The sequence below is a fragment of the Ranitomeya imitator genome, chromosome 3 (genome assembly GCF_032444005.1).
Source record: "Ranitomeya imitator isolate aRanImi1 chromosome 3, aRanImi1.pri, whole genome shotgun sequence".
Lineage (NCBI taxonomy): Eukaryota > Metazoa > Chordata > Amphibia > Anura > Dendrobatidae > Ranitomeya > Ranitomeya imitator.
In genome coordinates this window covers 73,457,412-73,481,858 of record NC_091284.1, presented here as the reverse complement: position 1 = coordinate 73,481,858, position 24,447 = coordinate 73,457,412, and the positions used below count along the sequence as shown (strand labels likewise).

The following is a 24,447-nucleotide window of genomic DNA, read 5'->3' as shown; positions in this document are numbered from 1 at the left end:
AATCTGAACCTGGAGCTAAAATCCCAAACACAAATGTGTATCTAGAAAACCCCCTCAATTCCATTAATAAATATAAGAGTTGAGCAAAAAGACTTGTAGGAACCTTTTCGAGCAACCACGTCGCGAGTCCCTGGCTCCAGATTGGAGCCCCGCGAGCCTCCTATTAACTGCACTTTTTCTGATTAGTAGCCCGGTATGATGCACTCATGACATTGCGATGAGCCCATGTTCATCATAAATATTAAACACTAATGTAAGAATGGCTCGGAATGCTATAAATGAAAAGTAAATGCTCCACCAAAAAAAAAAACAAGTCTCCTTCAGACACATTGAATAACCTTTTTAGTTTGCACCAATCAGAAATGTTGAGACAAAGAGAATTGAAAACACTGTCTGGTCCTTGACCCAAACATGGTCAGAGATAAAGATGTTATATCACCAGCAGATGTGACAATTGCCTGATCAGGGGTGTTCCACCACTGTGATTATTAGAATGGGGCATCATGTGACCCCTCTGTGAATGAAAGCAGTTGAACGCATACATGACTATGGCTATCACCAATCCATTTACTGTCTATGCAAGTTGTGGTCCCACTGCTGCTCCCATAGAGGTAAATAAAGTGGTCGTCTAGCATCCACGCTCTCACTCCACTCACATGAGATGGGGATATATTCTTGTGACTAGTGGGGGTCTCAACAGTTGGACCGCTTCCTCATCATACATTTGCCATCCTGTGTAATTTTTCATACAACGACATTGCCGGTTTATTTCTGATAAATCAATGTTTTTTACCAACTCAACCATTACATCCTCAGCACGTAGGACTTTCTCTCTCTTCCCCAGGAGTCCACACTGGAAGCTTACCCCCTTGTCTAATGAGTGCCAGTTCCTGCACATTGGGCCATGGTTTTGCCCCGATGCATCAAACACTCCTGGAAGATGTTACTACAACAGACTTCAAGCAAGAATTCAGAAGAAAGAGCAAAGCTATAGAGGAGCCAATAGATATTGACTCCCCAGAGATCAGAGAACTGGAAAAGTTTGCCAATGAATTCAAAGTGAGGAGGATAAAGCTGGGTATGGATATCTTAATGACAATGTTTTACTCAAACACTAAAAGCTACAACTTTTAACCCTTCACCCTCCAGCCTTTTTCACCTTCCTGACGAGGCCATTTATTTTTTCAATTCTAACCAGTGTCACTTTATAAGGTAACTAGCTGAAGAGTCCGGCGTTGCCTGGGCATAGTAAATATCTGTGGTTAGTTATAGCACCTCACTTCTCTTATTTTCTCATCAGGCCTCTCATTTTCCCCCCCTCACTCCTCTCATTCCCCCCAACACTTGTAATTTCGACCTCACATTTGTCATTTTCCGATCACTCCACTATTTTCCCTCACTCCTCTCATTTTGCACTCATCTTTTGATTTTCACCTCACACCTCTCATTTTCCCCTCAGTATATACATGTTTGTCATCGCCCTTATATATAGTATACACCTGTATGTCATCTCCTGTATATAGTATATACCTGTATGTTATCTCCCCTGTATATAGTAAATACCTGTATGTCATCTCCCCTGTAAATAGTATATACCTGCTGTATGTCATCTCCTCCTGTATATTGTATATACATGTATGTCTTCTCCTCCTATATATAGTATATACCTGTATGTCATCTCCCCTGTAAATAGTATATACCTGCTGTATGTCATCTCCTCCTGTATATTGTATATACATGTGTCTTCTCCTCCTATATATAGTATATACCTGTATGTCATCTACTGTATATAGTATATACCTGTATGTCATCTCCCCTGTATATAGTATATACCTGCTGCATGCCATCTCCTCCTGTATATAGTATATACCTGTAAGTCATCTCCTCCTGTATATAGTATATACCTGTAAGTCATCTCCTCCTGTATATAGTATATACCTGTGTCATCTGCTCCTGTATATAGTATATACCTGTGTGTCATCTCCCCTGTATATAGTATGTACCTGTATGTCATCTCCCCTGTATAGTATATACCTGCTGCATGTCATCTCCTCCTGTATATACTTATGTGTCATCTCCTCTTTTATATAGTATATACCTGTATGTCATCTCCTCCTGTATATAGTATATACCTGTAAGTCATCTCCTCCTGTATATTGTATATACCTGTAAGTCATCTCCTCCTGTATATAGTATATACCTGTGTGTCATCTCCCCTGTATATAGTATGCACCTGTATGTCATCTCCCCTGTATATAGTATATACCTGTAAGTCATCTCCTCCTGTATATTGTATATACCTGTGTCATCTGCTCCTGTATATAGTATATACCTGTGTGTCATCTCCCCTGTATATAGTATGCACCTGTATGTCATCTCCCCTGTATATAGTATATACCTGTAAGTCATCTCCTCCTGTATATAGTATATACCTGTGTGTCATCTGCTCCTGTATATAGTATATACCTGTGTGTCATCTCCCCTGTATATAGTATATACCTGTATGTCATCTCCTCCTGTATTAAACCTCGTTCACACGTCAGTATTTTTGGTCAGTATTTTTACCTCAGTATTTGTAAGCTAAATTGGCAGCCTCATAAATCCCCAGCCAACAGGAAGCCCTCCCCCCTGGCAGTATATATTAGCTCATGCATACACATAATAGACAGGTCATGTTACTGATTGCTGCCATATTTCCTATATGGTACATTTGTGGTGCGTTTTGAGTATGTGCAAGTTTTGTGTGAGGCAACTTTTGCATGTGTTGCAACTTTTGTGCATGTGGAGAGTTTTGCGTGAGCCTAGTTTTGCATGTGGTGAATTTTGCACGTGGCGAGTTTTGAGTGGCGACTTTTGTGTTTCGACTTTTATGTGGTGAGGTTGGTGTATTTGTGGTGAAATGTGTGCTGAGGGTGGTATAGGTGTTCAAGCACATGGTAGTATGTGGCGCATTTTGTGTGTGTTCATATCCCCGTGTGTGGTGAGTATCCCATGTCGGGGGCCCCACCTTAGCAACTGTACGGTATATACTCTTTGGCGCCATCGCTCTCACTCTTTAAGTCCCCCTTGTTCACATCTGGCAGCTGTCAATTCGCCTCCAACACTTTTCCATTCACTTTTCCCCCCCATTATGTAGATATGTAAAATTTTGCCTCACAACATAGCCTATGACGCTCTCGGGGTCCAGACGTGTGACTGTGCAAAATTTTGTAGCTGTAGCTGCGACGGTGCAGATGCCAATCCCGGACACACACACACACACATTCAGCTTTATATATTAGATAACTCTGGAATGTTTCAACATATCCCAATGATTCTGAGACTATATATTCATGACACATTCTACTTCATGACAGTTGTAAATTTAGGTTGATATGAGCCGTGTTTAATTATGAAAATATAAAACATTTTACGTATAATGCAAAAATTTAGCAATTTTCAAACTTTAGAATTTTTATGTCCTTAAACCAGATAGTTATACGACACAAAATAGTTAATAAATAACACTTACCGCATGTCTACTTCACATCAGCATCATTTTTCAAACATAATTTTTTTTGTTACAATGGTAGAAAGGTTAAAAGTTTAATAGCAAATTCTCATTTTTCCAACAAAATTTATAAAACCAAGTTTTAAAGCGACCACATCCCATTTGAAGTGACTTTGAGGGGCCTATGTGACAGAAAATACCCCATAAGTGACACCTCTCAAAGTGCTAAAAACACATTCAAAAAGGGCCATCACAGGAATGAAAGCTATGTGGAAGGAAAAAATGAAAATGTTACCTTTTCCCATGTCATTTTGCACAGCTCCTGATGTGCCTAAACAGTGGAAACCCCCACAAATGATCCTGCTTTGGAATATACGCCCCTAAAGTAATTTGTATAGATGTCTGGTGAGCATCTTGAAACCACACCTGCTTCACAGAATTTTATAACACTGAGCTGGAAAAATAAAAAATCTTATTGTTCCCACAAAAAATGTTGCTGTAGCCCCATGTGTTTAATTTTTGTAAGGGTATTTGGAAAAAAATTGGCCCATAAAATGTGTTGTTCAATTTATCCTGAGTACAACGATATCCATTTGTGGTGAAAAGCTACTGTTTAGGCATTAGGCACACGGCAAGTCTCAAAATGGAAGGAGCACCATTTGACTTTTGGAGCACAAAAATTGGCTGGAATGGATAGCGGGTGCCATGTTGCATTTACTGAGCCCCTCATGTGCTTAGCCCCTTCATGACCTTGTGATTTTTCGTTTTTCCGTGTTCGTTTTTCACTCCCCTCCTTCCCAGAGCCATTTATTTTTCCATCAATTTGGCCATGTGAGGGCTTATTTTTTCCGGGACGAGTTGTACTTTTGAAAGACATCATTGGTTTTAGCATGTCATGTACTAGAAAACGGTAAAAAAATTCCAAGTGCGGTGAAATTGCAAAAAAAAAGTGCAATCCCACACTTGTATTTTGTTTGGCTTTTTTGCTAGGTTCACTAAATGCTAAAACTGACCTGCCATTATGATTCTTCAGGTCAGTACATAGACACCTAACATGACTAGGTTATTTTTTATCTAAGTGGTGAAAAAAAAAATTCCAAACTTTGCTAAAAAAAAAAAATTGCGTCATTTTCCGATACTCGTAGCGTCTCCATTTTTCATGATCGGTTGAGGGCTTATATTTTGCGTGCCGAGATGATGTTTTTAATGATAGCATTTTGGTGCAGATACGTTCTTTTGATCGCCCGTTATTGCATTTTAATGCAATGTCGCGGCGACCAAAAAAAACGTAATTCTGGCATTTCGAATTTTTTTCTCGCCACGCCGTTTAGCGATCAGGTTAATGCTTTTTTTTAATTGATAGATCGGGCGATTCTGAACGCGGCGATACCAAATATGTGTAGATTTGATTTTTTTTTTTTTATTGATTTATTTTGATTGGGGCGAAAGGGGGGGTGATTTAAACTTTTATATTTTTTTTATTTTTTTCACATTTTTTTTAACTTTTGCCATGCTTCAATAGCCTCCATGGGAGGCTAGAAGCAGGCACAGCACGATCGGCTCTGCTACATAGCAGCGATCTGATGTTCGCTGCTATGTAGCAGAAAATCAGGTGTGCTGTGAGCGCCGACCACAGGGTGGCGCTCACAGCTACCAGCGATCAGTAACCATAGAGGTCTCAAAGACCACTATGGTTACCATTCTGAAGCATCGCCGACCTCCGATCATGTGATGGGGGTTGGCAATGTCATTTCCGGCGCCCGGGTGCGGTAGTTAAATGCCGCTGTCTGCGTTTGACAGCGGCATTTAACTAGTTAATAGGCGCGGGCAGATCGCGATTCTGCCCGAGCCTATTACGGGCACATGTCAGCTGTTTGAAACAGCTGACATGTCCCGGCTTTGATGCGGGCTCACCGCCGGAGCTCGCATCAAAGAGGGGCTTCTGACCTCGGACGTACAATCCCGTCCGAGGTCAGAAAGGGGTTAAATGACAAAAATCCCCCCAAAGTGACCCCATTTTGTAAATTATACAACTCTCATCTAGAGGTGTGGTGAGCACCTAGAACTCATGGATGCTTCACATAATTTTATAAAATTGATCTGTGAAAATTTAAAAATAAACTTTTCCAGCAAAAATGTTGCTTTTGCCCCCAATTTTTCTTTTTTCACCAAGTACAACAGCAGAAAATGGTCCCCAAAATATGTTGTGCGACTTCTCCTGAGTACACAAATACCCCATATGTGGTGGAAAACTACTGGTTGGGCGCACAGCAGGGCTCAGAAATTAAGGTGCACCAATTGAATTATGGAGCACAATTTTAGATTTAGATAGATTTCAGATGACATGTCACATTTGAAGAGCCCCTGACATACCAAAACAACAGACTCTTGGAGAACAAATTGTACAATATTTTGCGGACTCCATATACAGAGCCTCTAAGTGCCAGAAGAGCAAAATCCCACCGTTCAAGTGACCCCATTTTGGAAATTACACCCCTCTGGGAATTTATCTACAGGTGTGTGTGTGTGTGTGTGTGTGTGTGTGTGTGTGTGTGTGTGTGTGTGTGTGTGTGTGTGTGTGTGTGTGTCCAGGATTGGCATCTGCATTTTGCACAGTCACACGTCTGGACCCCGAGAGCATCATAGGCTATGCTGTGAGGCGAAATTTTAACCCTGCGCGTTCCAATTCAATTTTGCCCCTATCTACATAATGGGGAAAAAGCGAAAGGAAAAGTGTTGGAGGCAAATTGACAGCTGCCAGATGTGAACAAGGGGGATTTAAAGAGTGAGAGCGATGGTGCCAAAGAGTATATACCGTACAGTTGCTAAGGTGGGGCCCTGACATGGGATACTCACCACACGTGGATATGAACACAAACACAAAGTGCGCCACACACTACCACGTGCTTGAACACATATACCACCCTCAGCACACATTTCACCACACATACACCAACTTCGCCACATAAAAGTCGAAACACAAAAGTCACCACTCAAAACTCACCACACGTGCAAAAGTCGCCACATGCAAAACTAGCATCATGCAAAACTAGGCTCACACAAAAACTCGCCACACGAGCAAAACTCACTTCATGGAAAACTCGCCACACGCAAAACTTGCACACGCAGGAAAATTGCCACATGCACAAAAGTTGCAACACATGCAAAAGTTGCCTCACACAAAACTTGCACATACTCAAAACGCACCACACAAAACTCGCCATGCGCAAAACTTGCTTCACACAACTTGCTACACTAACCTGTCACATGCAACTCAACACAAAAAGTTGCTACACGCATGTCGCCACGCAAAACTCATCTCACAAAAGTTGCTACATGCATGTCGCCACACGCAACTCAACATACACAACTTGACACATGAAACTCGCCCTAAAACACACACAAGTCTGGTATTATCCTTCCAAAAAAAAAACTACAAACTACAAGAGCAAGAAATGTACCATATAGGAAATACGGCAGCTGTCAGTCACATGACCTGTCTATTATGTGTATGTGTGAGCTAATATATACTGCCAGGGGGAGAGCGTCCTGTTGGCTGGGGATTTATCAGGCTGAAATAGCAACCAGTCACAGCTCAGCTTCTATTTTGCTACAGTTAATTAATCTGAGCTCTGATTGGTTAATATAGGCAACAAAGGACATTCTCAGTATGACAAAGCTTGTGTGAGGTAATTGCATGTCAGTTATGGTGTGTTGGTGGAATGGCTGATGTCAGTCACATTACCTCTATGTGAGAGGATATAGAAACTGTCAGTTACAGACTATTTTTACCACAATAATGCCTCATAAGAAAAGGAATTCCATGGCATGAATGTCAGCTGATGCAAAAAGAAAAGCTGCATTACGGGCCAATGAAAAATGTGGAGACCGAGAAACAAGGCTGACACACATGAGCACAGCAGCTGCTTCCTCAAGAGCCAATGAACTTTGAGCAGAGGGAAGCGAGGCTTGCAGACATGAAAACAAGAGCTGCTTCCTCAAAGGCCAATGAACTTTGAGGAGAGGGAAGCGAGGCTTCCAGACATGAAAACAAGTTTTTTCCCTTTTAATAATTACATTTCTATTTGTTTTGTGTTTTTTGTGTGCAGAATAAATTTGTTAACACATTCTATTTTGCTAACAGCAGTTATTAACCCGGGCGAAGCCAGGTAGTTCACCTAGTATATTTATATAATTCCTATTATGTTTTGCAGCTTTTACACAATAAAAATAGTTTCACATAAAAAAATAATTGTTTTAGCATTGCTATATTCTGAGAGCTATAGCTTTTTTACTTCTCCACTGACAGATGTATGGTGGCTTGTTTTTTGCAGGACAAGATGACGTTTTTAGTTACACCATATCTATTTCCTTTTGACTTTTTGATCACGTTTTATTTCACTTTTTGTTCAGCAGTATGGTGAAAAGCAGTTTTTCGACATTTAATTAATTTTTTTTTTTTACAGTGTTCACTGAATGGGTTAACTAGTGGGACAGTTTTATAGGTCAGGCGCTCCAGAAGTGGTTGTACCAAATATGTGCAATTTTTTATTGTATTTTTTGCATAAATATACGTATTTATTGGTATGATTTTTTTGCATTTCTTATTTTGTAATTTTTTAAAGATATTTCTATTTTTTTGCTTTTTTTACTCACTGGGGGTGGTGGAGTAGAGTAACACACGGTCCTGGTATACAACCTTACATCAGGAGAGAATGGAGGCAGATAGAAATATCAAGTAAATTGCAAACTTGCTTGATTTTTTAACTGTGCCTATCTTTTCTGAATTTTGAAAATTAAATTACCCTTTAAGTACTGCATTTTCTCTGTTCTTGGCTTCTTCTGGTATAAATCTATTGAAATCAGGAGTCGTGCAGCTTTGTCTTCTTGCTAACAAATACATCTGCTATTTACTCTCAAGCAGGTTACACTCAGACAAATGTTGGAGAAGCCCTCGCCGCCGTCCATGGCTCGGAATTCAGCCAAACAACCATCTGCCGCTTTGAAAACTTGCAACTGAGTTTTAGGAACGCCTGTAAACTAAAGTCCATCCTGTCAAAATGGCTGGACGAAGCTGAACAAGTTGGAGGTATAGTAAATGGTCGAAAATGATTCACATTACAATGGTTTGCTAAATGAAATATAACCTGTCTGTTCAGAAATATACCGGTGACACAACGCTATGTTAGCGGAATTATTGTACCTGACATCAGCTTCATGAAGAAGCTTACTGAGCCTGGCGGGATTTCAGGTGACATCTACAGCCACTGGGACTTAAACAAATCTCACAGTCACATGTAGGAACCGGAGGAGGGCACATCATTGTAGACAGGTTCCCCTTGTATAATAGTTACTGATCATCGATTTAGAAATAAGAAGATATTCTGATAGGGATCCTAGCATCATAGTTTGTAAAGAAGATAAAGGCATTTAATGGGGGGGGGGGATAGAGGAAAAAATATGATGAAGGGACTTCTCAAGGTTTCCTACAGTGTTTGATAAATCTGCTGCATCTTTATGTACAATATTTCTGTCTAGAGTTGATTCTCCGCTTTTTACTTCGCCCATGGCCCCTAAAAGAGTTAGATTTTGACTTTTCGTACAACTTTTAAAAAAAAATTGCAATCATATATCTTGGATGGAGATACGCAGCTTTCATACGCTGCTGTCAATGTCCCACAAAGAATAGCGGAGAATCAATGGGATACAAATATTTCTTTATTCCGTGTTGTGGATCTACACTTTTCGAGGTACTCCAAGCTCGTCCTCAGTAGTCAACCACATTCATAAATCTTAAATCTAAATTATGGCTTGGCAACTTTTTTTAAAATAGCAAAAAGTCACAAATTTTCTGCAAATATGTTGTAACCCAGAGCTATGACCTAAAGTTAGAACCGTTACAAAAAAAGAACAAGAAAAACTAAACAAATTAATGTTATGGATCTCAGTAAAATTGAAGACACTAACAAAGAATTTTTTTTTTTTACTAAGTTTTCATTTCACCCTAATCATACTGATTTGAGAAAGCATATATGAACAACATACCAACAAAATCCCACTTTGCTTTCAATTTTTCTGTTCATCACATGGTAAAGTGAATGGTGTTATTCAACACTAAAACTTGTACCACCCACCCCCCCCCCCCCCCCCAATAAAAGAAAAAAAAAAAAAAAAGTAATAATTTTCAGTATTCAAGGAAGAGGAGGAATAATTAAAGTACATAAATGAAAACCGGACTTGTCACAAAGGGGTGAAAATGTAATTAATGCCTTGGTGCAACTCAGTTTTCATGTTCTACCCTTTAAACCACCTCTTGGCACACTTCATTAAAAGAAACTCAGCCAGTTTTTTTTTTTTTTTTAAATGCATCCAATATCCTAATACTTGAGAAATCGTGCTGCCATGATAGCACTGTTTGTGTATACCCAGCAGCTGTTCATGGAGCTTTTATGAACAGGCTTATTGCTAGTCACTTGGTTTACAAGATCCCAAGGGTTGCCCTTGCTCTCACCCTTTAACTCATATACAGTGATCTGGACACACACAGGGACTCCAGGGCTGGGGCCACAGAGTCAGCTACAGCCAGTTGGATCAAGCTAGTCACAAGTAGGGTTGTCACGCGGGGTCGTTAGTAAGAGGTTACATCAGAGAAAAGCAAGTACCGGTAGGTGATCTAAACACAAGTTGAGGTTAGAGAACAGGATAAATCAGGACAACACAGTAGGAGCACAGAGCAGAGCAGAGCTATAGACCAGAAAAGCAGAACTATTGACCGGCAGTGGAAGTCAGAGCTTCAGGGGTTTAAATACCTGACAGCTCCATCCACGATCCTCAGGAAGGAGTGATCAGAACCAGAACAAAATTAAATTGCATAGTTCTCTGATTAAGCGACACCAAAAGTCCCATAAAGAAAACAAAAAAAAAAAAATCAGGACTGTGACTGTCACGTGTCGCCAGCAATGAAGGTGTGTTGCTGTCCAGCGGCTAAAGTGGAATCAGAGGAGACACGAATTGGCACTGATGTTACAAAGTATCCCACTGGTGCTGATATTTTTTGTCCGGTGAAGGAGGTAGAGTCACTTTCTGATACCGTGTGCCTGTCCATGCCTTATCCGGCCCGATATTGCTTGATTGATGCCCCTTGTGCAGTTTTGCATAAGAGGAGAACAGACGGGTCCCTGTTATATGAAGCTTTTACTAATTCAGGTACTTTTTGATTCACCTTTGAAAGTGAAAATGGTGCATAACAAATAGATTGTCAAGCCAATTTTTGATTAAAATATTTAAAAAAAATTTATTCGATATAGTAAAAGTTGAAAGAAAAGTCAATTCATGGATTGGGGCTGCGCTAACTTAAATGATGATCCTTGACCCAATATATAAAGAAGAGGTTTTAATCAAGAGTATTCTGGAAAATCTTCTATTTGTTATGCTGTCTTTGGCCACAAGAGCAGGAGTGACATTTCCATCCTGAGAATCATTGACAGCCTCAAATAAAGGGGAGTTGGACCACACCTGTTTGCAAAGTAAAAATGGTCCCTTTATTATGATGCAAAAATGAGATGTGCCTAAGATATAAGTAATATTTTACACTACAAGTAAACTTTCAATAACTAAATAATAAATGGAGATGTGTATCAGACATTTTATTTAATGAATATTTTTTCTTTGACTCCACTCCACACAGCCTTATACAATGAGAAGATTGGAGGGAATGAACGGAAAAGAAAGCGCAGAACGACAATAAGGTAATGAGTTCATTGCTCGGAACAGCAACAGTGAGGGGCCTTTTTTGACACACATTTGATCAAAGTTTGTGAGCCCACCTGCCAACATGAAGGTGACCTTTTTCTAGATGGGACAGTAATGCTGAAATATAGCAGTGACAGCCACAATGCCCATGTATGTTTTATTGTATAATGTATTATTACAGAAGCATAAATGCTCCCATACCGGTAATGGCGACACTGCCAGTCTTTACAGGGGCAAGTGCAGATGAGCATATTTTCAGGCCTAGTGTGTCCTGAGAAAACATCAGATCGCACTTGGATCAATGTTAATCTATGGAGCTCTGCAAATGTCCGATTTTTTTCCTCAGACAAAGTCTGTACGAGGAAAACAAATCACTGCATGCTCGAGTTTGATCGGATATTCAACGAGTCCATGGAAGCCATCGGACCACACTCGGATAACATCTGAGGAAAAAAACTAGGGAAGTTTCCGGCACAACCTACTGGATAACAACTGTAAGTTCATTGAATCAAGTTACGTCAACACCTTCGGCATTTCTGGCATACTAAGACACCTTTAATCATAGGATCATAGGATGACTAAGCGCATCTTAGTATGCCAGAAACGTGTAAGATATTGAGGTTTTTGACTTTATGGACTTAACTTGATTCAATAAACTTACAGTTTTTATCCAGTTGGCTGTGCTGGAAACTAGCCTTGTTTTTTCCCCTGTCAGCTGCAATCACCAGCAGGTACGTGTGACGGGGTGTACGGCAGAGCAAGAAGGGACAACAGGCCAATGGATGATTCCACAGATTTATTATCAAGAACGCTGGAACAACACATGCAGGTAGATCTACAGAGTCCACAATTAGTCCAACAGAACAGGTTCGGGGGCACCTCCCGATAATCCTTGTGCCAGCTAACAAAGCAATAGTCCACACGAGTCCAAGGGATCCCAAAACAATCCCACGAGCGACGAGATATGTCCTCAGCTCAAGTCTCGCCCCGTTCGCTTCCGCAGTCACAGATGGACATGGGGTCTTGCCTCAGCTAAGAATCCCCACTCCTTCTCCTTCAAGGATCAACTCACATCTGATCTCAAAATAAGAATGGATTGTCTGAGCTCCTGGCATCCGCCCATGAAAGGGGGGTAGGGGTCACACCTTCTATTCAATGGTTGGGTCCACCAGAAGATTCTAGACTGGTGGGCTCCGCTTAATCTATGTAGTATGTACATTTGACTAGCCACCTGCTGTGAGGAAGAATGGCTATTCCTCCACTAGTGATGTTGACAAAGCTTAATTACATTAGAGCTTAGGGCTGCAAGTATTAGGGGAAGGAGACATATTGTTACAGGTGAACTCCCAGCACAAGAGAATACATAAATTACAGCTAATAGAAACCAGAGAACAGTTACATACATCAAATGGCGTATTATTCAAATACAGGACAGGGCAAAAGTACATATCATGACAGTACGGCACCTGATGGTTTCTAATTACAGCAATGGATCCATCATTTTTTTCTTCATCTGTAAGATGCCAGAAAGCGGTAGTTGTGGGCGCGCTGCTGCTCCATGATGCCTTGGCACTTTCACAGGAAAATCGTGCCCCAGTCCCAATGCGTTATCCTGCGTGGGGTGCAGTGCGCTCACTTGCCTGCAGGCCTCCGCTGTCTCCAGTTCTCCAACTCCAGGGGACACCCAGCTCGGTTCGTAACACAGAAGTTTTCTTAACAGTCCACCTACATCATACTGTAACATGCAGTATCGGCCACATTTCCCATTTCTCGTAGCACAGTACAGTTGCAGATTTCCATTCCATTCACACTGGACTATACCTACGCTTGCTGTTCCTGTCAGCCCCAGGGATTTACCATCTGGTCTCACAGTATTGACCAGATCCGTTACCTTTCCCACACGCGGTTTCATGTCCATCTTCCTCTTTACGGAAGGGGTTAAGGTGCTCTCCCTAGCACCTCTAATGAACGTTGAGCTCCTGATGTTGCAGGGATGTCCGCAGGGCGTTTTGTAAGGTCCCATACTGACCAGAACAATCCGCACTCGTCTTTGCTATAGGCCCACTGCAGCTTGAACTTGACCTTGTCACTGTTACTCAGGAACTCCTGCAGAACAGGAAGCAGTTCCCTTTTTAATGGCCCTAACCCCATCCCAATGGACGCTATGTCTGTCCCTACAGTCTGTAGTGGACAGATCATTTTCATTACAATAATCATAACCTTTACATTACATTTACATTGTGGGAATAAAAGGACTAGAAATAGGAAAAACCCAATGTGGCTAAACAAAGAAGTAAGACAGGCAATTAACAGTAAAAAGAAAGCATTTGCACTACTAAAGCAGGATGGCACCATTGAAGCTCTAAAAAACTATAGGGAGAAAAATACTTTATCTAAAAAACTAATTAAAGCTGCCAAAAAGGAAACAGAGAAGCACATTGCTAAGGAGAGTAAAACTAATCCCAAACTGTTCTTCAACTATATCAATAGTAAAAGAATAAAAACTGAAAATGTAGGCCCCTTAAAAAATAGTGAGGAAAGAATGGTTGTAGATGACGAGGAAAAAGCTAACATATTAAACACCTTCTTCTCCACGGTATTCACGGTGGAAAATGAAATGCTAGGTGAAATCCCAAGAAACAATGAAAACCCTATATTAAGGGTACCTTCACACATAACGATATTGTTAACGATATCGTTGCTATTTGTGACGTAGCAACGATATCGTTAATGAAATCGTTATGTGTGACAGCGACCAACGATCAGGCCCCTGCTGGGAGATCGTTGGTCGCTGAATAAAGTCCAGAACTTTATTTCGTCGCTGGACTCCCTGGAGACATCGCTGGATCGGCGTGTGTGACACCGATCCAGCGATGTCTTCACTGGTAACCAGGGTAAACATCGGGTAACTAAGCGCAGGGCCGCGCTTAGTAACCCGATGTTTACTCTGGATACCATGCTAAAAGTAAAAAAAAACAAACACTAGATACTTACCTACAGCTGTCTGTCCTCCAGCGCTGTGCTCTGCTCTCCTCCTGTACTGTCTGTGAGCCGGAAAGCAGAGCGGTGACGTCACCGCTCTGCTTTCCGGCTCACAGACAGTACAGGAGGAGAGCAGAGAAGCAGAGCGCAGCGCTGGAGGACAGACAGCGGTAGGTAAGTATCTAGTGTTTGTTTTTTCTTACTTTTAGCATGGTAACCAGGGTAAACATCGGGTTACTAAGCGCGGCCCTGCGCTTAGTTACCCGATGTTTACCCTGGTTACCGGCATCGTTGGTCGCTGGAGAGCTGTCTGTGTGACAGCTCTCCAGCGACCAAACAGCGACGCTGCAGCGATCCGGATCGTTGTCGGTATCGCTGCAGCGTCGCTTAATGTGAAGGGGCCTTAAGGGTCACCAATCTAACCCAAGAAGTGGTGCGAAACCGGCTAAATAAGATTAAAATAGATAAATCTCCGGGTCCGGATGGCATACACCCACGAGTACTAAGAGAACTAAAGGCCCCTTCACATTAAGCGACGCTGCAGCGATACCGACAACGATCCGAATCGCTGCAGCGTCGCTGTTTGGTCGCTGGAGAGCTGTCACACAGACCGCTCTCCAGCGACCAACGATGCCGGTAACCAGGGTAAACATCGGGTAACTAAGCGCAGGGCCGCGCTTAGTAACCCGATGTTTACCCTGGTTACCATGCTAAAAGTAAAAAAAAAACAAACAGTACATACTTACCTACAGCCGTCTGTCCTCCAGCGCTGCGCTCTGCTTCTCTGCTCTCCTCTTGTACTGTCTGGGAGCCGGAAAGCAGAGCGGTGACGTCACCGCTCTGCTTTCCGGCTCACAGCCAGTACAGGAGGAGTGCAGAGCACAGCGCTGGAGGACAGACAGCGTTAGGTAAGTATGTACTGTTTTTTTTTTTTTTTACTTTTAGCATGGTAACCAGGGTAAACATCGGGTTACTAAGCGCGGCCCTGTGCTTAGTTACCCGATGTTTACCCTGGTTACCAGTGAAGACATCGCTGGATCGGTGTCACACACGCCGATCCAGCGATGTCTGCGGGAGATCCAGCGACGAAATAAAGTTCTGGACTTTATTCAGCGACCAACGATCTCCCAGCAGGGGCCTGATCGTTGGTCGCTGTCACACATAACGATTTCATTAACGATATCGTTGCTACGTCACAAATAGCAACGATATCGTTAACAATATCGTTATGTGTGAAGGTACCTTAAGTAATGTAATAGATAAACCATTATTTCTTATTTTTAGTGACTCTATAGCGACAGGGTCTGTTCCGCAGGACTGGCGCATAGCAAATGTGGTGCCAATATTCAAAAAGGGCTCTAAAAGTGAACCTGGAAATTATAGGCCAGTAAGTCTAACCTCTATTGTTGGTAAAATATTTGAAGGGTTTCTGAGGGATGTTATTCTGGATTATCTCAATGAGAATAACTGTTTAACTCCATATCAGCATGGGTTTATGAGAAATCGCTCCTGTCAAACCAATCTAATCAGTTTTTATGAAGAGGTAAGCTATAGACTGGACCACGGTGAGTCATTGGACGTGGTATATCTCGATTTTTCCAAAGCGTTTGATACCGTGCCGCACAAGAGGTTGGTACACAAAATGAGAATGCTTGGTCTGGGGGAAAATGTGTGTAAATGGGTTAGTAACTGGCTTAGTGATAGAAAGCAGAGGGTGGTTATAAATGGTATAGTCTCTAACTGGGTCGCTGTGACCAGTGGGGTACCGCAGGGGTCAGTATTGGGACCTGTTCTCTTCAACATATTCATTAATGATCTGGTAGAAGGTTTACACAGTAAAATATCGATATTTGCAGATGATACAAAACTATGTAAAGCAGTTAATACAAGAGAAGATAGTATTCTGCTACAGATGGATCTGGATAAGTTGGAAACTTGGGCTGAAAGGTGGCAGATGAGGTTTAACAATGATAAATGTAAGGTTATACACATGGGAAGAGGGAATCAATATCACCATTACACACTGAATGGGAAACCACTGGGTAAATCTGACAGGGAGAAGGACTTGGGGATCCTAGTTAATGATAAACTTACCTGGAGCAGCCAGTGCCAGGCAGCAGCTGCCAAGGCAAACAGGATCATGGGGTGCATTAAAAGAGGTCTGGATACACATGATGAGAGCATTATACTGCCTCTGTACAAATCCCTAGTTAGACCGCACATGGAGTACTGTGTCCAGTTTTGGGCACCGGTGCTCAGGAAGGATATAATGGAACTAGAGAGAGTACAAAGGAGGGCAACAAAATTAATAAAGGGGATGGGAGAACTACAATACCCAGATAGATTAGCGAAATTAGGATTATTTAGTCTAGAAAAAAGACGACTGAGGGGCGATCTAATAACCATGTATAAGTATATAAGGGGACAATACAAATATCTCGCTGAGGATCTGTTTATACCAAGGAAGGTGACGGGCACAAGGGGGCATTCTTTGCGTCTGGAGGAGAGAAGGTTTTTCCACCAACATAGAAGAGGATTCTTTACTGTTAGGGCAGTGAGAATCTGGAATTGCTTGCCTGAGGAGGTGGTAATGGCGAACTCAGTCGAGGGGTTCAAGAGAGGCCTGGATGTCTTCCTGGAGCAGAACAATATTGTATCATACAATTATTAGGTTCTGTAGAAGGACGTAGATCTGGGTATTTATTATGATGGAATATAGGCTGAACTGGATGGACAAATGTCTTTTTTCGGCCTTACTAACTATGTTACTATGTTACTATGTTACACATGGCAATTCACATTGCATCACATAACACTACCTGGAAAAGGTGCATGACACTATTCACATGACACGACAGTAAAGTCCACACTCTTACACATCATCTCCTCATTGGAGAGAATGAGATCACACTATGTGGACATCTGATCAGAGCATAATTGGCTTGGATGAGATACCATAATATTCGCTCATCAGCACCGGCCCTAAGAATCCGTCATATTGCTCACCTAGAAGTGCCATCTACAATGCTCCCATATCAACAACGGTAACTGAGCCCCCTATATGCAAGCTATATTGACACTGACAGAGTCTTATCACATCTCTGGAGTCTTTTAGTGACATTTTTCCTTTTCTTTTACTACCTATCTAAAACAGCATTGCTGCAAAAGAAGCATTAGAATCCCATTTTGGAGAACAGAGCAAACCCTCATCACAAGAGATCATGAGAATGGCAGAAAGTCTCAACCTGGAGAAGGAAGTCGTCCGGGTTTGGTTCTGTAATCGCAGACAGAGAGAGAAGAGAGTAAAGACCAGCCTGCACCAGAACACTTTTACCACCTTTTCTAAAGATCACCATGATTGTAGATGAAACCAAGAACACGAGCACCACTCTGCACTTTAGATGTAACATTACGGGGTTATTCCCCAAAAGTTATGTTCCACTCAGCTCATTGTCTATGGGACTGATGGACATAGTTGAGCGCGGTGCTCAGCAGTCCCATAGACAATGAATGGAGTGGAGCACCTCCACTCTGTCCAGGACATGGCTGCAGAGCCCCGATCTCAGGATTTCAGAGCTCTATTCTTGGGATCGATGGTGGTACAGCTTAGCATTAACTTGTTAAATGGAACCTGTCAAGTGACTCGTGCTTCTGTGACTAGTCAGCCTAATCCTAGTCCCCATATTCAAGTATGTTTTATGAAAAACAGTGCAACGTTTCAGAAAAAAAAAATGCATTTTTTTGTAATTCATGTGGTGCCTGTGGTTTCAGGACTATTGGTTCCCTTTAACAGTATTTGTAGCTGTGAATCCAGCTCTGGAGGGAGATAAAATAGTTGCTTGATACTGCAGCTTAATCCAACTGTGTCTGCATGGTCAATGACTTTGCTGAGTGCTCTCGACACCTCCCCATTCCCTGTCCATAGAGTATAATAAATGTTGTCACCAGACACCTCAGAGTCTTACTGTAACCAACGTGCAGTTGAACTGTTTTTCACAGTGGATAATAAGTTCAGGAGGCAGCTGAGATGGGAAAGTGACTCATAGTGGAGAAAGAATCAGAATTCTCTGATAAGATATATTACAAAGGTTTTTTTAATATACGGATGTACTATTAATTTATGCAAAGTTTGTTAAAATCCCAGTGACCTTGTAAGACAAGTCGGCCAACACAGTCAGTGAAAGTTTATTTCTTGCATATTGTGGAAGTAAAATAATATTTTTGAAACTAAAGGAACTATAGGAGATACCTTGACATTCACGTGAATAATGGAAAGCCTCAGCGGAGTCCTGTACATTGAAACTTCTGGGGTCTGAAGTCAGAAGTTTTCCATGATGTAAACTATGACAGCTCATTTATACCGCTATGGTGCTGTGTTACACGACAAGGATCTCTTGGCCTAAACTGTGCGCTCCTGGCTGCACTTTGGTAAGCTTCCTCAACAAAACTAAATGAAGACCCATTTATTGACTGTGGTCTAATCAAAGAGGATGTTGGCTACACTGATAATCCCTACTGATCTGCTAAAGTGCCCCCCTCCTCCCCCAGAAAAAAAAAATAAATCTATATCTCTAATATAGGAACTGTTCCTGCAATGTTGGTGCTGATTCTCCTGGAGGTAATGTGACATCATGTGACATGAATGCCGCAGTCAATTAGCAGCAGATGATTAACCTCAGACCCAACTATCCCGTCAGAGCAGAGTGGACAATGTCTGGCGGCCACCGAGACACACAGCACTGACTTATTAAGATATTGGAGCTTGTATGTTTTTATTTTATGTGGAGCACTTTAGCGGTTAAGATGATGTTATCTAGTAGTGGACAACCCCTTTAACTGGTGTGTCACTTCTTATTGCATTTAACGTGTAGTTTGTCTGTGTGATCTGTAGGTGTTGATAATTTATTTATTATTTATATTATATTATAATAAACCTTTAAGGAATATCTTACATAGCGTATTTGTCTTTTATTCTACTTGATGTGCCCAATATTACCACAAGACAGCAGTGCGCAGGTCAACGTAGTATATAGCACAGCCACGTAGTATATAGCACAGCCCACGTAGTGTATAGCACAGCTACATAGTATATAGCAGCCACGTAGCATATAACACAGCCCACATAGTAGATAGCGCAGCCACGTAGTATATAGCACAGGCACAGCCCACGTGGTGTATAGCACAGCCACGTATTATACAGCAGCCACATAGCATATAACACAGCCCACGTAGTATATAGCAGTGTGGGCACCATATCCCTGTTAAAAAAAAATAATTAAAATAAAAAATAGTTATATACTCACCTTCTGGCGGTCCCCGGATACAGCCCAGGAGTTGGCGATGCTTTCGCCAGGTCCGTTCCCAGTGATGCTTTGTGGCAATAACCTGTGATGATGTAGCGGTCTCGTGTGATCCTACGTCATCTGGATTCATTTCGCAAAGCATTACTGGGAACAGAGCTGCCGAGAGCATTGCGAGGATGGAGAAGGCTTCGGGGGCCGCCGGAAGGTGAGAATAGCATGATTTATATTTTTTTATTATTTTTAAAATTATATTTTTTTTATTATTGATGCTGCAAACCTTGCCATTTGGTAGAGCAGCTTAGTATACATTTTTTGCAAAAAACGTATCAACCAAATACCCTGTTTTTACATCTTTTTACTAGCACTTGCAGATTACTGTGATTTTTTTTAAGCTGAGTGTTTTTGGTTCTACTATGCTTGTGTCTTCAGGTTTCCTGGTGGTGTGTGAACATGTTCCTACAGACTTGTTCACTGTGAGTGGCCCACGTGTTCCTGTTTCCTTAATCAGATCAGAGTATCCGGGGAATCTGCTGCGCAGTTCAGCAGTTCCTTCTCTTATCTCAGCACTCTGCTGCTGTACAAGCAGGGCAGTCCGAATAGGCTGCTATTTGTACTGCCCACATGTCCCAATCCAGGAGCCCCAATTTCCTACCTCCTCTCCTCACCAAAACCGCCCGTAAAGAGACCTTTTTCGTTCCCATGCACCACCTCCAAATGCCACTTAGTTTCTAATCAGAAAAACAAGTTGCAATGCCAAACTAAGCAAATATAGCACAAAAAGAGGATTTAGAGATCCTCCAAAAATTCAGAAAACAGCAAAAAGGCAGAGATGCTTACCTGCCTAGGGCTCCAAACAAATGCAGGATGCAGTGGACCCATGTGGTTAAGATGGCGGCAACACAGGTGCAGAAATACCGATGAGGCAGCCACTCACAGCCTACCAAATTAATGGAGGGGGCGGCTGCCTGGCATATGACTGCACATAAGAGACTTCTATGTGGCGCTGTTCACACTATGAGAATGCACAGCATCCAGGTTAACAGCCTAGAAGTGACGCCCTTCTATTAGATCAGGCGGGCTGCCCAGCGCTATCCAAATGCATCCCATGTGAACAGACACCACAGTTTACAACACAGAATGGGCCCAACTGCACCCCGAAAAAAAGTACAAAACACACACAAAAAAAAGTGAGGTATTTGTTTGGAGGCCTAGACAGGTAAGTATCTTTACCTTTTCGCTGTTTTCTGAATGGCAAACTAAGGCAGAAGAGAGCAGCACAGTATTACAAATTGTAATACCAGAACAAGGCAGGAGAGGGCAGCATAGTATTATAAGTTGTAATACCAAAACAAGGCAGGAGAGGGCAGCATAGTATTATAAGTTGTAATACCAAAACAAGGCAGGAGAGGGCAGCATAGTATTAAATAATTTACCTCCTCACAAGGCAAGACGGGGAGCTGGTGTCACAAGTGTAATCATGTAAGGAATAGAGAACACACTTACCATATGACATATAACATACATTAGTAATGTTTTTTCTGGTCACTACACTAGGACCGTAGGGTGCTTGGTACCGGGCCGGTTCTGTTCTTAAAGGGGTGGTCACGGTGGCAGTTATCCGTTCCATGGCCCTGGGTGTCCAGTAAAAGGGGGTTAATGAAGATGGGAATAAAGTTTAATGTAGTAGTGTTCGTGACGCCACCTGTGGTATTCGGCCAGGGATGGCTGACGCTGCTTAAAGGGGTCCTTTGTGGATGATGGTATTGCAGCAGAGGTGGTATAGCTCCCCACAGGTAGAGCTTGGTCCCCAGGGCTCCCGGGGTAGCTGGTAAGAGGAATGTTTGACGGTGGGGTGCAGGACTGAGGGTGTAGGGAATAATTGCAGGACACAGGGATAACAGTTTCCTTTACCTTTTACTGGCAGAATTCAGGTACAGTCCAGGGAACAGGTAACAGGTGACGGTGGGGTCCGTGCAGCCTGGAAACAGCTTGGGATCCACTTATCCAGTTGGATTCGGAGGTCTTCCCTCTGCACTTTATACTGACCCTTTCTGCCTGATGCTCTGCACGAGTCCTCTGTGTCTGTATTCTCAACCTGTATGGCTGACAGCTTGAACTTTTCATGGGCATTGTCTTTTCTCAGGCAGCCCCAGGCTCCTCACTTGCTGTGGTACCTGCAGGTGTTGGATGGGAGAGGAGACTTGCAATCTCCTGCCCTCCGGGTTCTGTGGCTGGGTCTGCAATTCCAACACCACCACGGACCACGGTGTCTCGTCTCTTGGTGCTTTCCTCTGGGGTGAGCCCAATCGCAGCTCCAGACCTCAGGCTCTTCTCCTTTTGCCTCCTCTCACTGTCCCTAGCAGACTCTCTAATTCCTCCCCCAGACCAGAATTTATAGGGAAGTTCCCCTGATACTGAGTTTAGAGCTCCCCCTTCTGGTCTGGAGTCAAACCAGTGTTGCATGTCAGTATTACCTGATTAAGGGATCCCTCCTTGTTTCCAGACATGACATCACCTCCCCCGTGAGGAAGGCAATACCATTGTGGCATCCGGACTCCTGGGGTGCCACAACTGTGTAACAAAGGTTTTGTCCCTCGGACAATTTTGAGTGTTCCAGATAGATTTTTTTCATGCTGATTTCAGAAACGACTTCAGATTTTTTCTATCACATAAGGTTTTTGAGAAATGATACGAAACATTATAATATTCTGTTATAATTCTAAAAACACGGATTACAAACGAATGTCTGCAAAACACTTTTGAACAATTACTTTTGCTACTGACATCGATGCACATGTATGTAGTGTCTCGGACTATAAACTGTTGTTTCTTAACCCTGTACTGCCAGCTGACGGAATAGTATGTCTGAGGGCAAAACCCCCGCTTTGATGTGAGCACCGGCGGTGAGCCCTCCACAAAGCTGCGACGTGTCAGCTGTTTTTAACAGCTGACATGTGCCCGCAATAGGCACAAGCGGAATTGTGATCCGCCCACGCCTATTAAGTAGTTAAATGCCGCTATCAAACTCTGACAGTGGCATTTAAATGCACTTCCGGACGCCAGTCCAGAAATACGCACAGCGAAGACCCCAGTCACGTGATCAGGGGTCATCGCTGCGTTGCCATCTCAACTGGAGGTCTCCTCGAGACCTCTATGGTTGTTGTTGGCAGATTGCTGTGAGCGCCACCCAGTGGTCGGCGCTCATAGTAAGCCTGTAATTCTGCTGCATAGAGGTAATCTGAGCATCAACCTCTATGTAGCAGAGGCGCTCGCGCTACGGCAGCTTCTAGCCTCCTATGGAGACTATTGAAGCATGCCAAAGTAAAAAAAAAATAAAAAGTGTTTAAAAATATTTAAAAAAATTTTAAAAGTTCAAATCACCCCCCTTTCTCCCTAATCAAAATCAAACAATTAAAAAAAATCAAACCTACACATATTTGGTTCAGAATCACCCGATCTATCGAAATAAATAAAAGAATTAATGTGATCGCTAAACGGCGCAGCGATAAAAATCAAAACGCCAGAATTTTTTGTCGCCGTGACATTGCATTAAAATGTAATAACGGGTGATCAAAAAAACGTATCTGCACAAACATGGCATTATTAAAAATGCCAGCTCGTCCCGCAAAAAATAAGGGATCACACGGCCATATTGATGTAAAAGTAAAACAGTTATGGCTCTGGAAAAAGGGGAGAGAAAAACGAAAAAGAAAAATCAAAAAAAGCTCCTGTTATGAAGAGGTTAAGAACCTTACGTGATAGAGACTTTTGGAGCACATATTCGTGTTCTGCATATCAAAATCTATAAGATACAATACAATTTTCTTAGGGGACAAGAACTTCCCTGAAATTTGTGGCGCAGTGATCAGTATTCAGTGAAACATGACAGTAAAGAGATCCGGCTCCCTTATGATATCCCCAGTGATAGAATTAGGATATTTCTGGATTATGGGTCGGGCAGCTGTCATTTTATGACCCATGTTACCCCATCAGACACTTACACCTTCACCGAGCCCCTCCATGCAGCATTATGTGTATGGGATAATTCTATTAATATAATAGGAAGAACGAGAAACACGTATATTTTTATTGCATCATACATACATTTAATTATATTGTAAAGATTGAAAAAATAGAATATTAGCCTGCAGCTGTTTTTTGGGGGGACCACATTCCACATTCCAGGACAGGTAATATTTTATTTTTACAGTCTTTACCTTTGTTTTCGCTCATTTATACGCCACTAGGGATTTGCAACCGCTGCATAGGTTACTACATGTGCCCTATGGGGCAGTATAGCTGCCTTGAGATATGATTACAGCTGTTGCAGTGAAACCGCATGTATAGTTTTTGCATATTTAGGGATTATTAATTATATGTATAACTAGCTGAAGAGCCCGGCGTTGCCTGGGCATAGTAAATATCTGTGGTTAGTTATAGCACCTCACTTCTCTTATTTTCCCATCATGCCTCTCATTTTCCCAATCACATCTTTCATTTTCCCCCTCACATCACCTCACATTTTGACCTCACATCTGTCATTTTCCGATCACTCAACTATTTTCCCTCACTCCTCTCATTTTGCAATCGCACCTTTTCATTTTCACCTCACACCTCTCATTTTCACCTCAGTATATACATGTTTGTCATCTCCCTTATATATAGTATACACCTGTATGTCATCTCCTGTATATAGTATATACCTGTTTGTCATCTCCCCTGTATATAGTATATACCTGCTGTGTGTCATCTCCCTGTATATAGTATATACCTGTATGTCTTCTCCTTCTATATATAGTATATACCTGTATGTCATCTCCTCCTGTATATAGTATATATCTGTGTGTCATCTCCTCCTGTATATAGTATATACCTGTATGTCATCTTCTATATAGCATATACCTGTATGTCAACTCCTCC

The 24,447-nt window shown here is 42.1% G+C and overlaps 1 protein-coding gene across 2 annotated transcripts in view; it reads left to right on the top strand.

Moving 5' to 3' along the window:
- The window catches only part of POU1F1 (POU class 1 homeobox 1), a 30,304-nt gene extending 12,712 nt beyond the window's left edge, over positions 1-17,592 (top strand). For both annotated transcript variants that reach the window (XM_069760042.1, XM_069760043.1), the window contains 4 exons: positions 848-1,078; positions 8,415-8,579; positions 11,178-11,238; positions 17,379-17,592. In XM_069760042.1, coding sequence (XP_069616143.1) covers positions 848-1,078; positions 8,415-8,579; positions 11,178-11,238; positions 17,379-17,592 — 671 coding nt within the window. The remainder of the gene's footprint in view (positions 1-847; positions 1,079-8,414; positions 8,580-11,177; positions 11,239-17,378) is intronic.
- Positions 17,593-24,447: the final 6,855 nt, after the last annotated feature.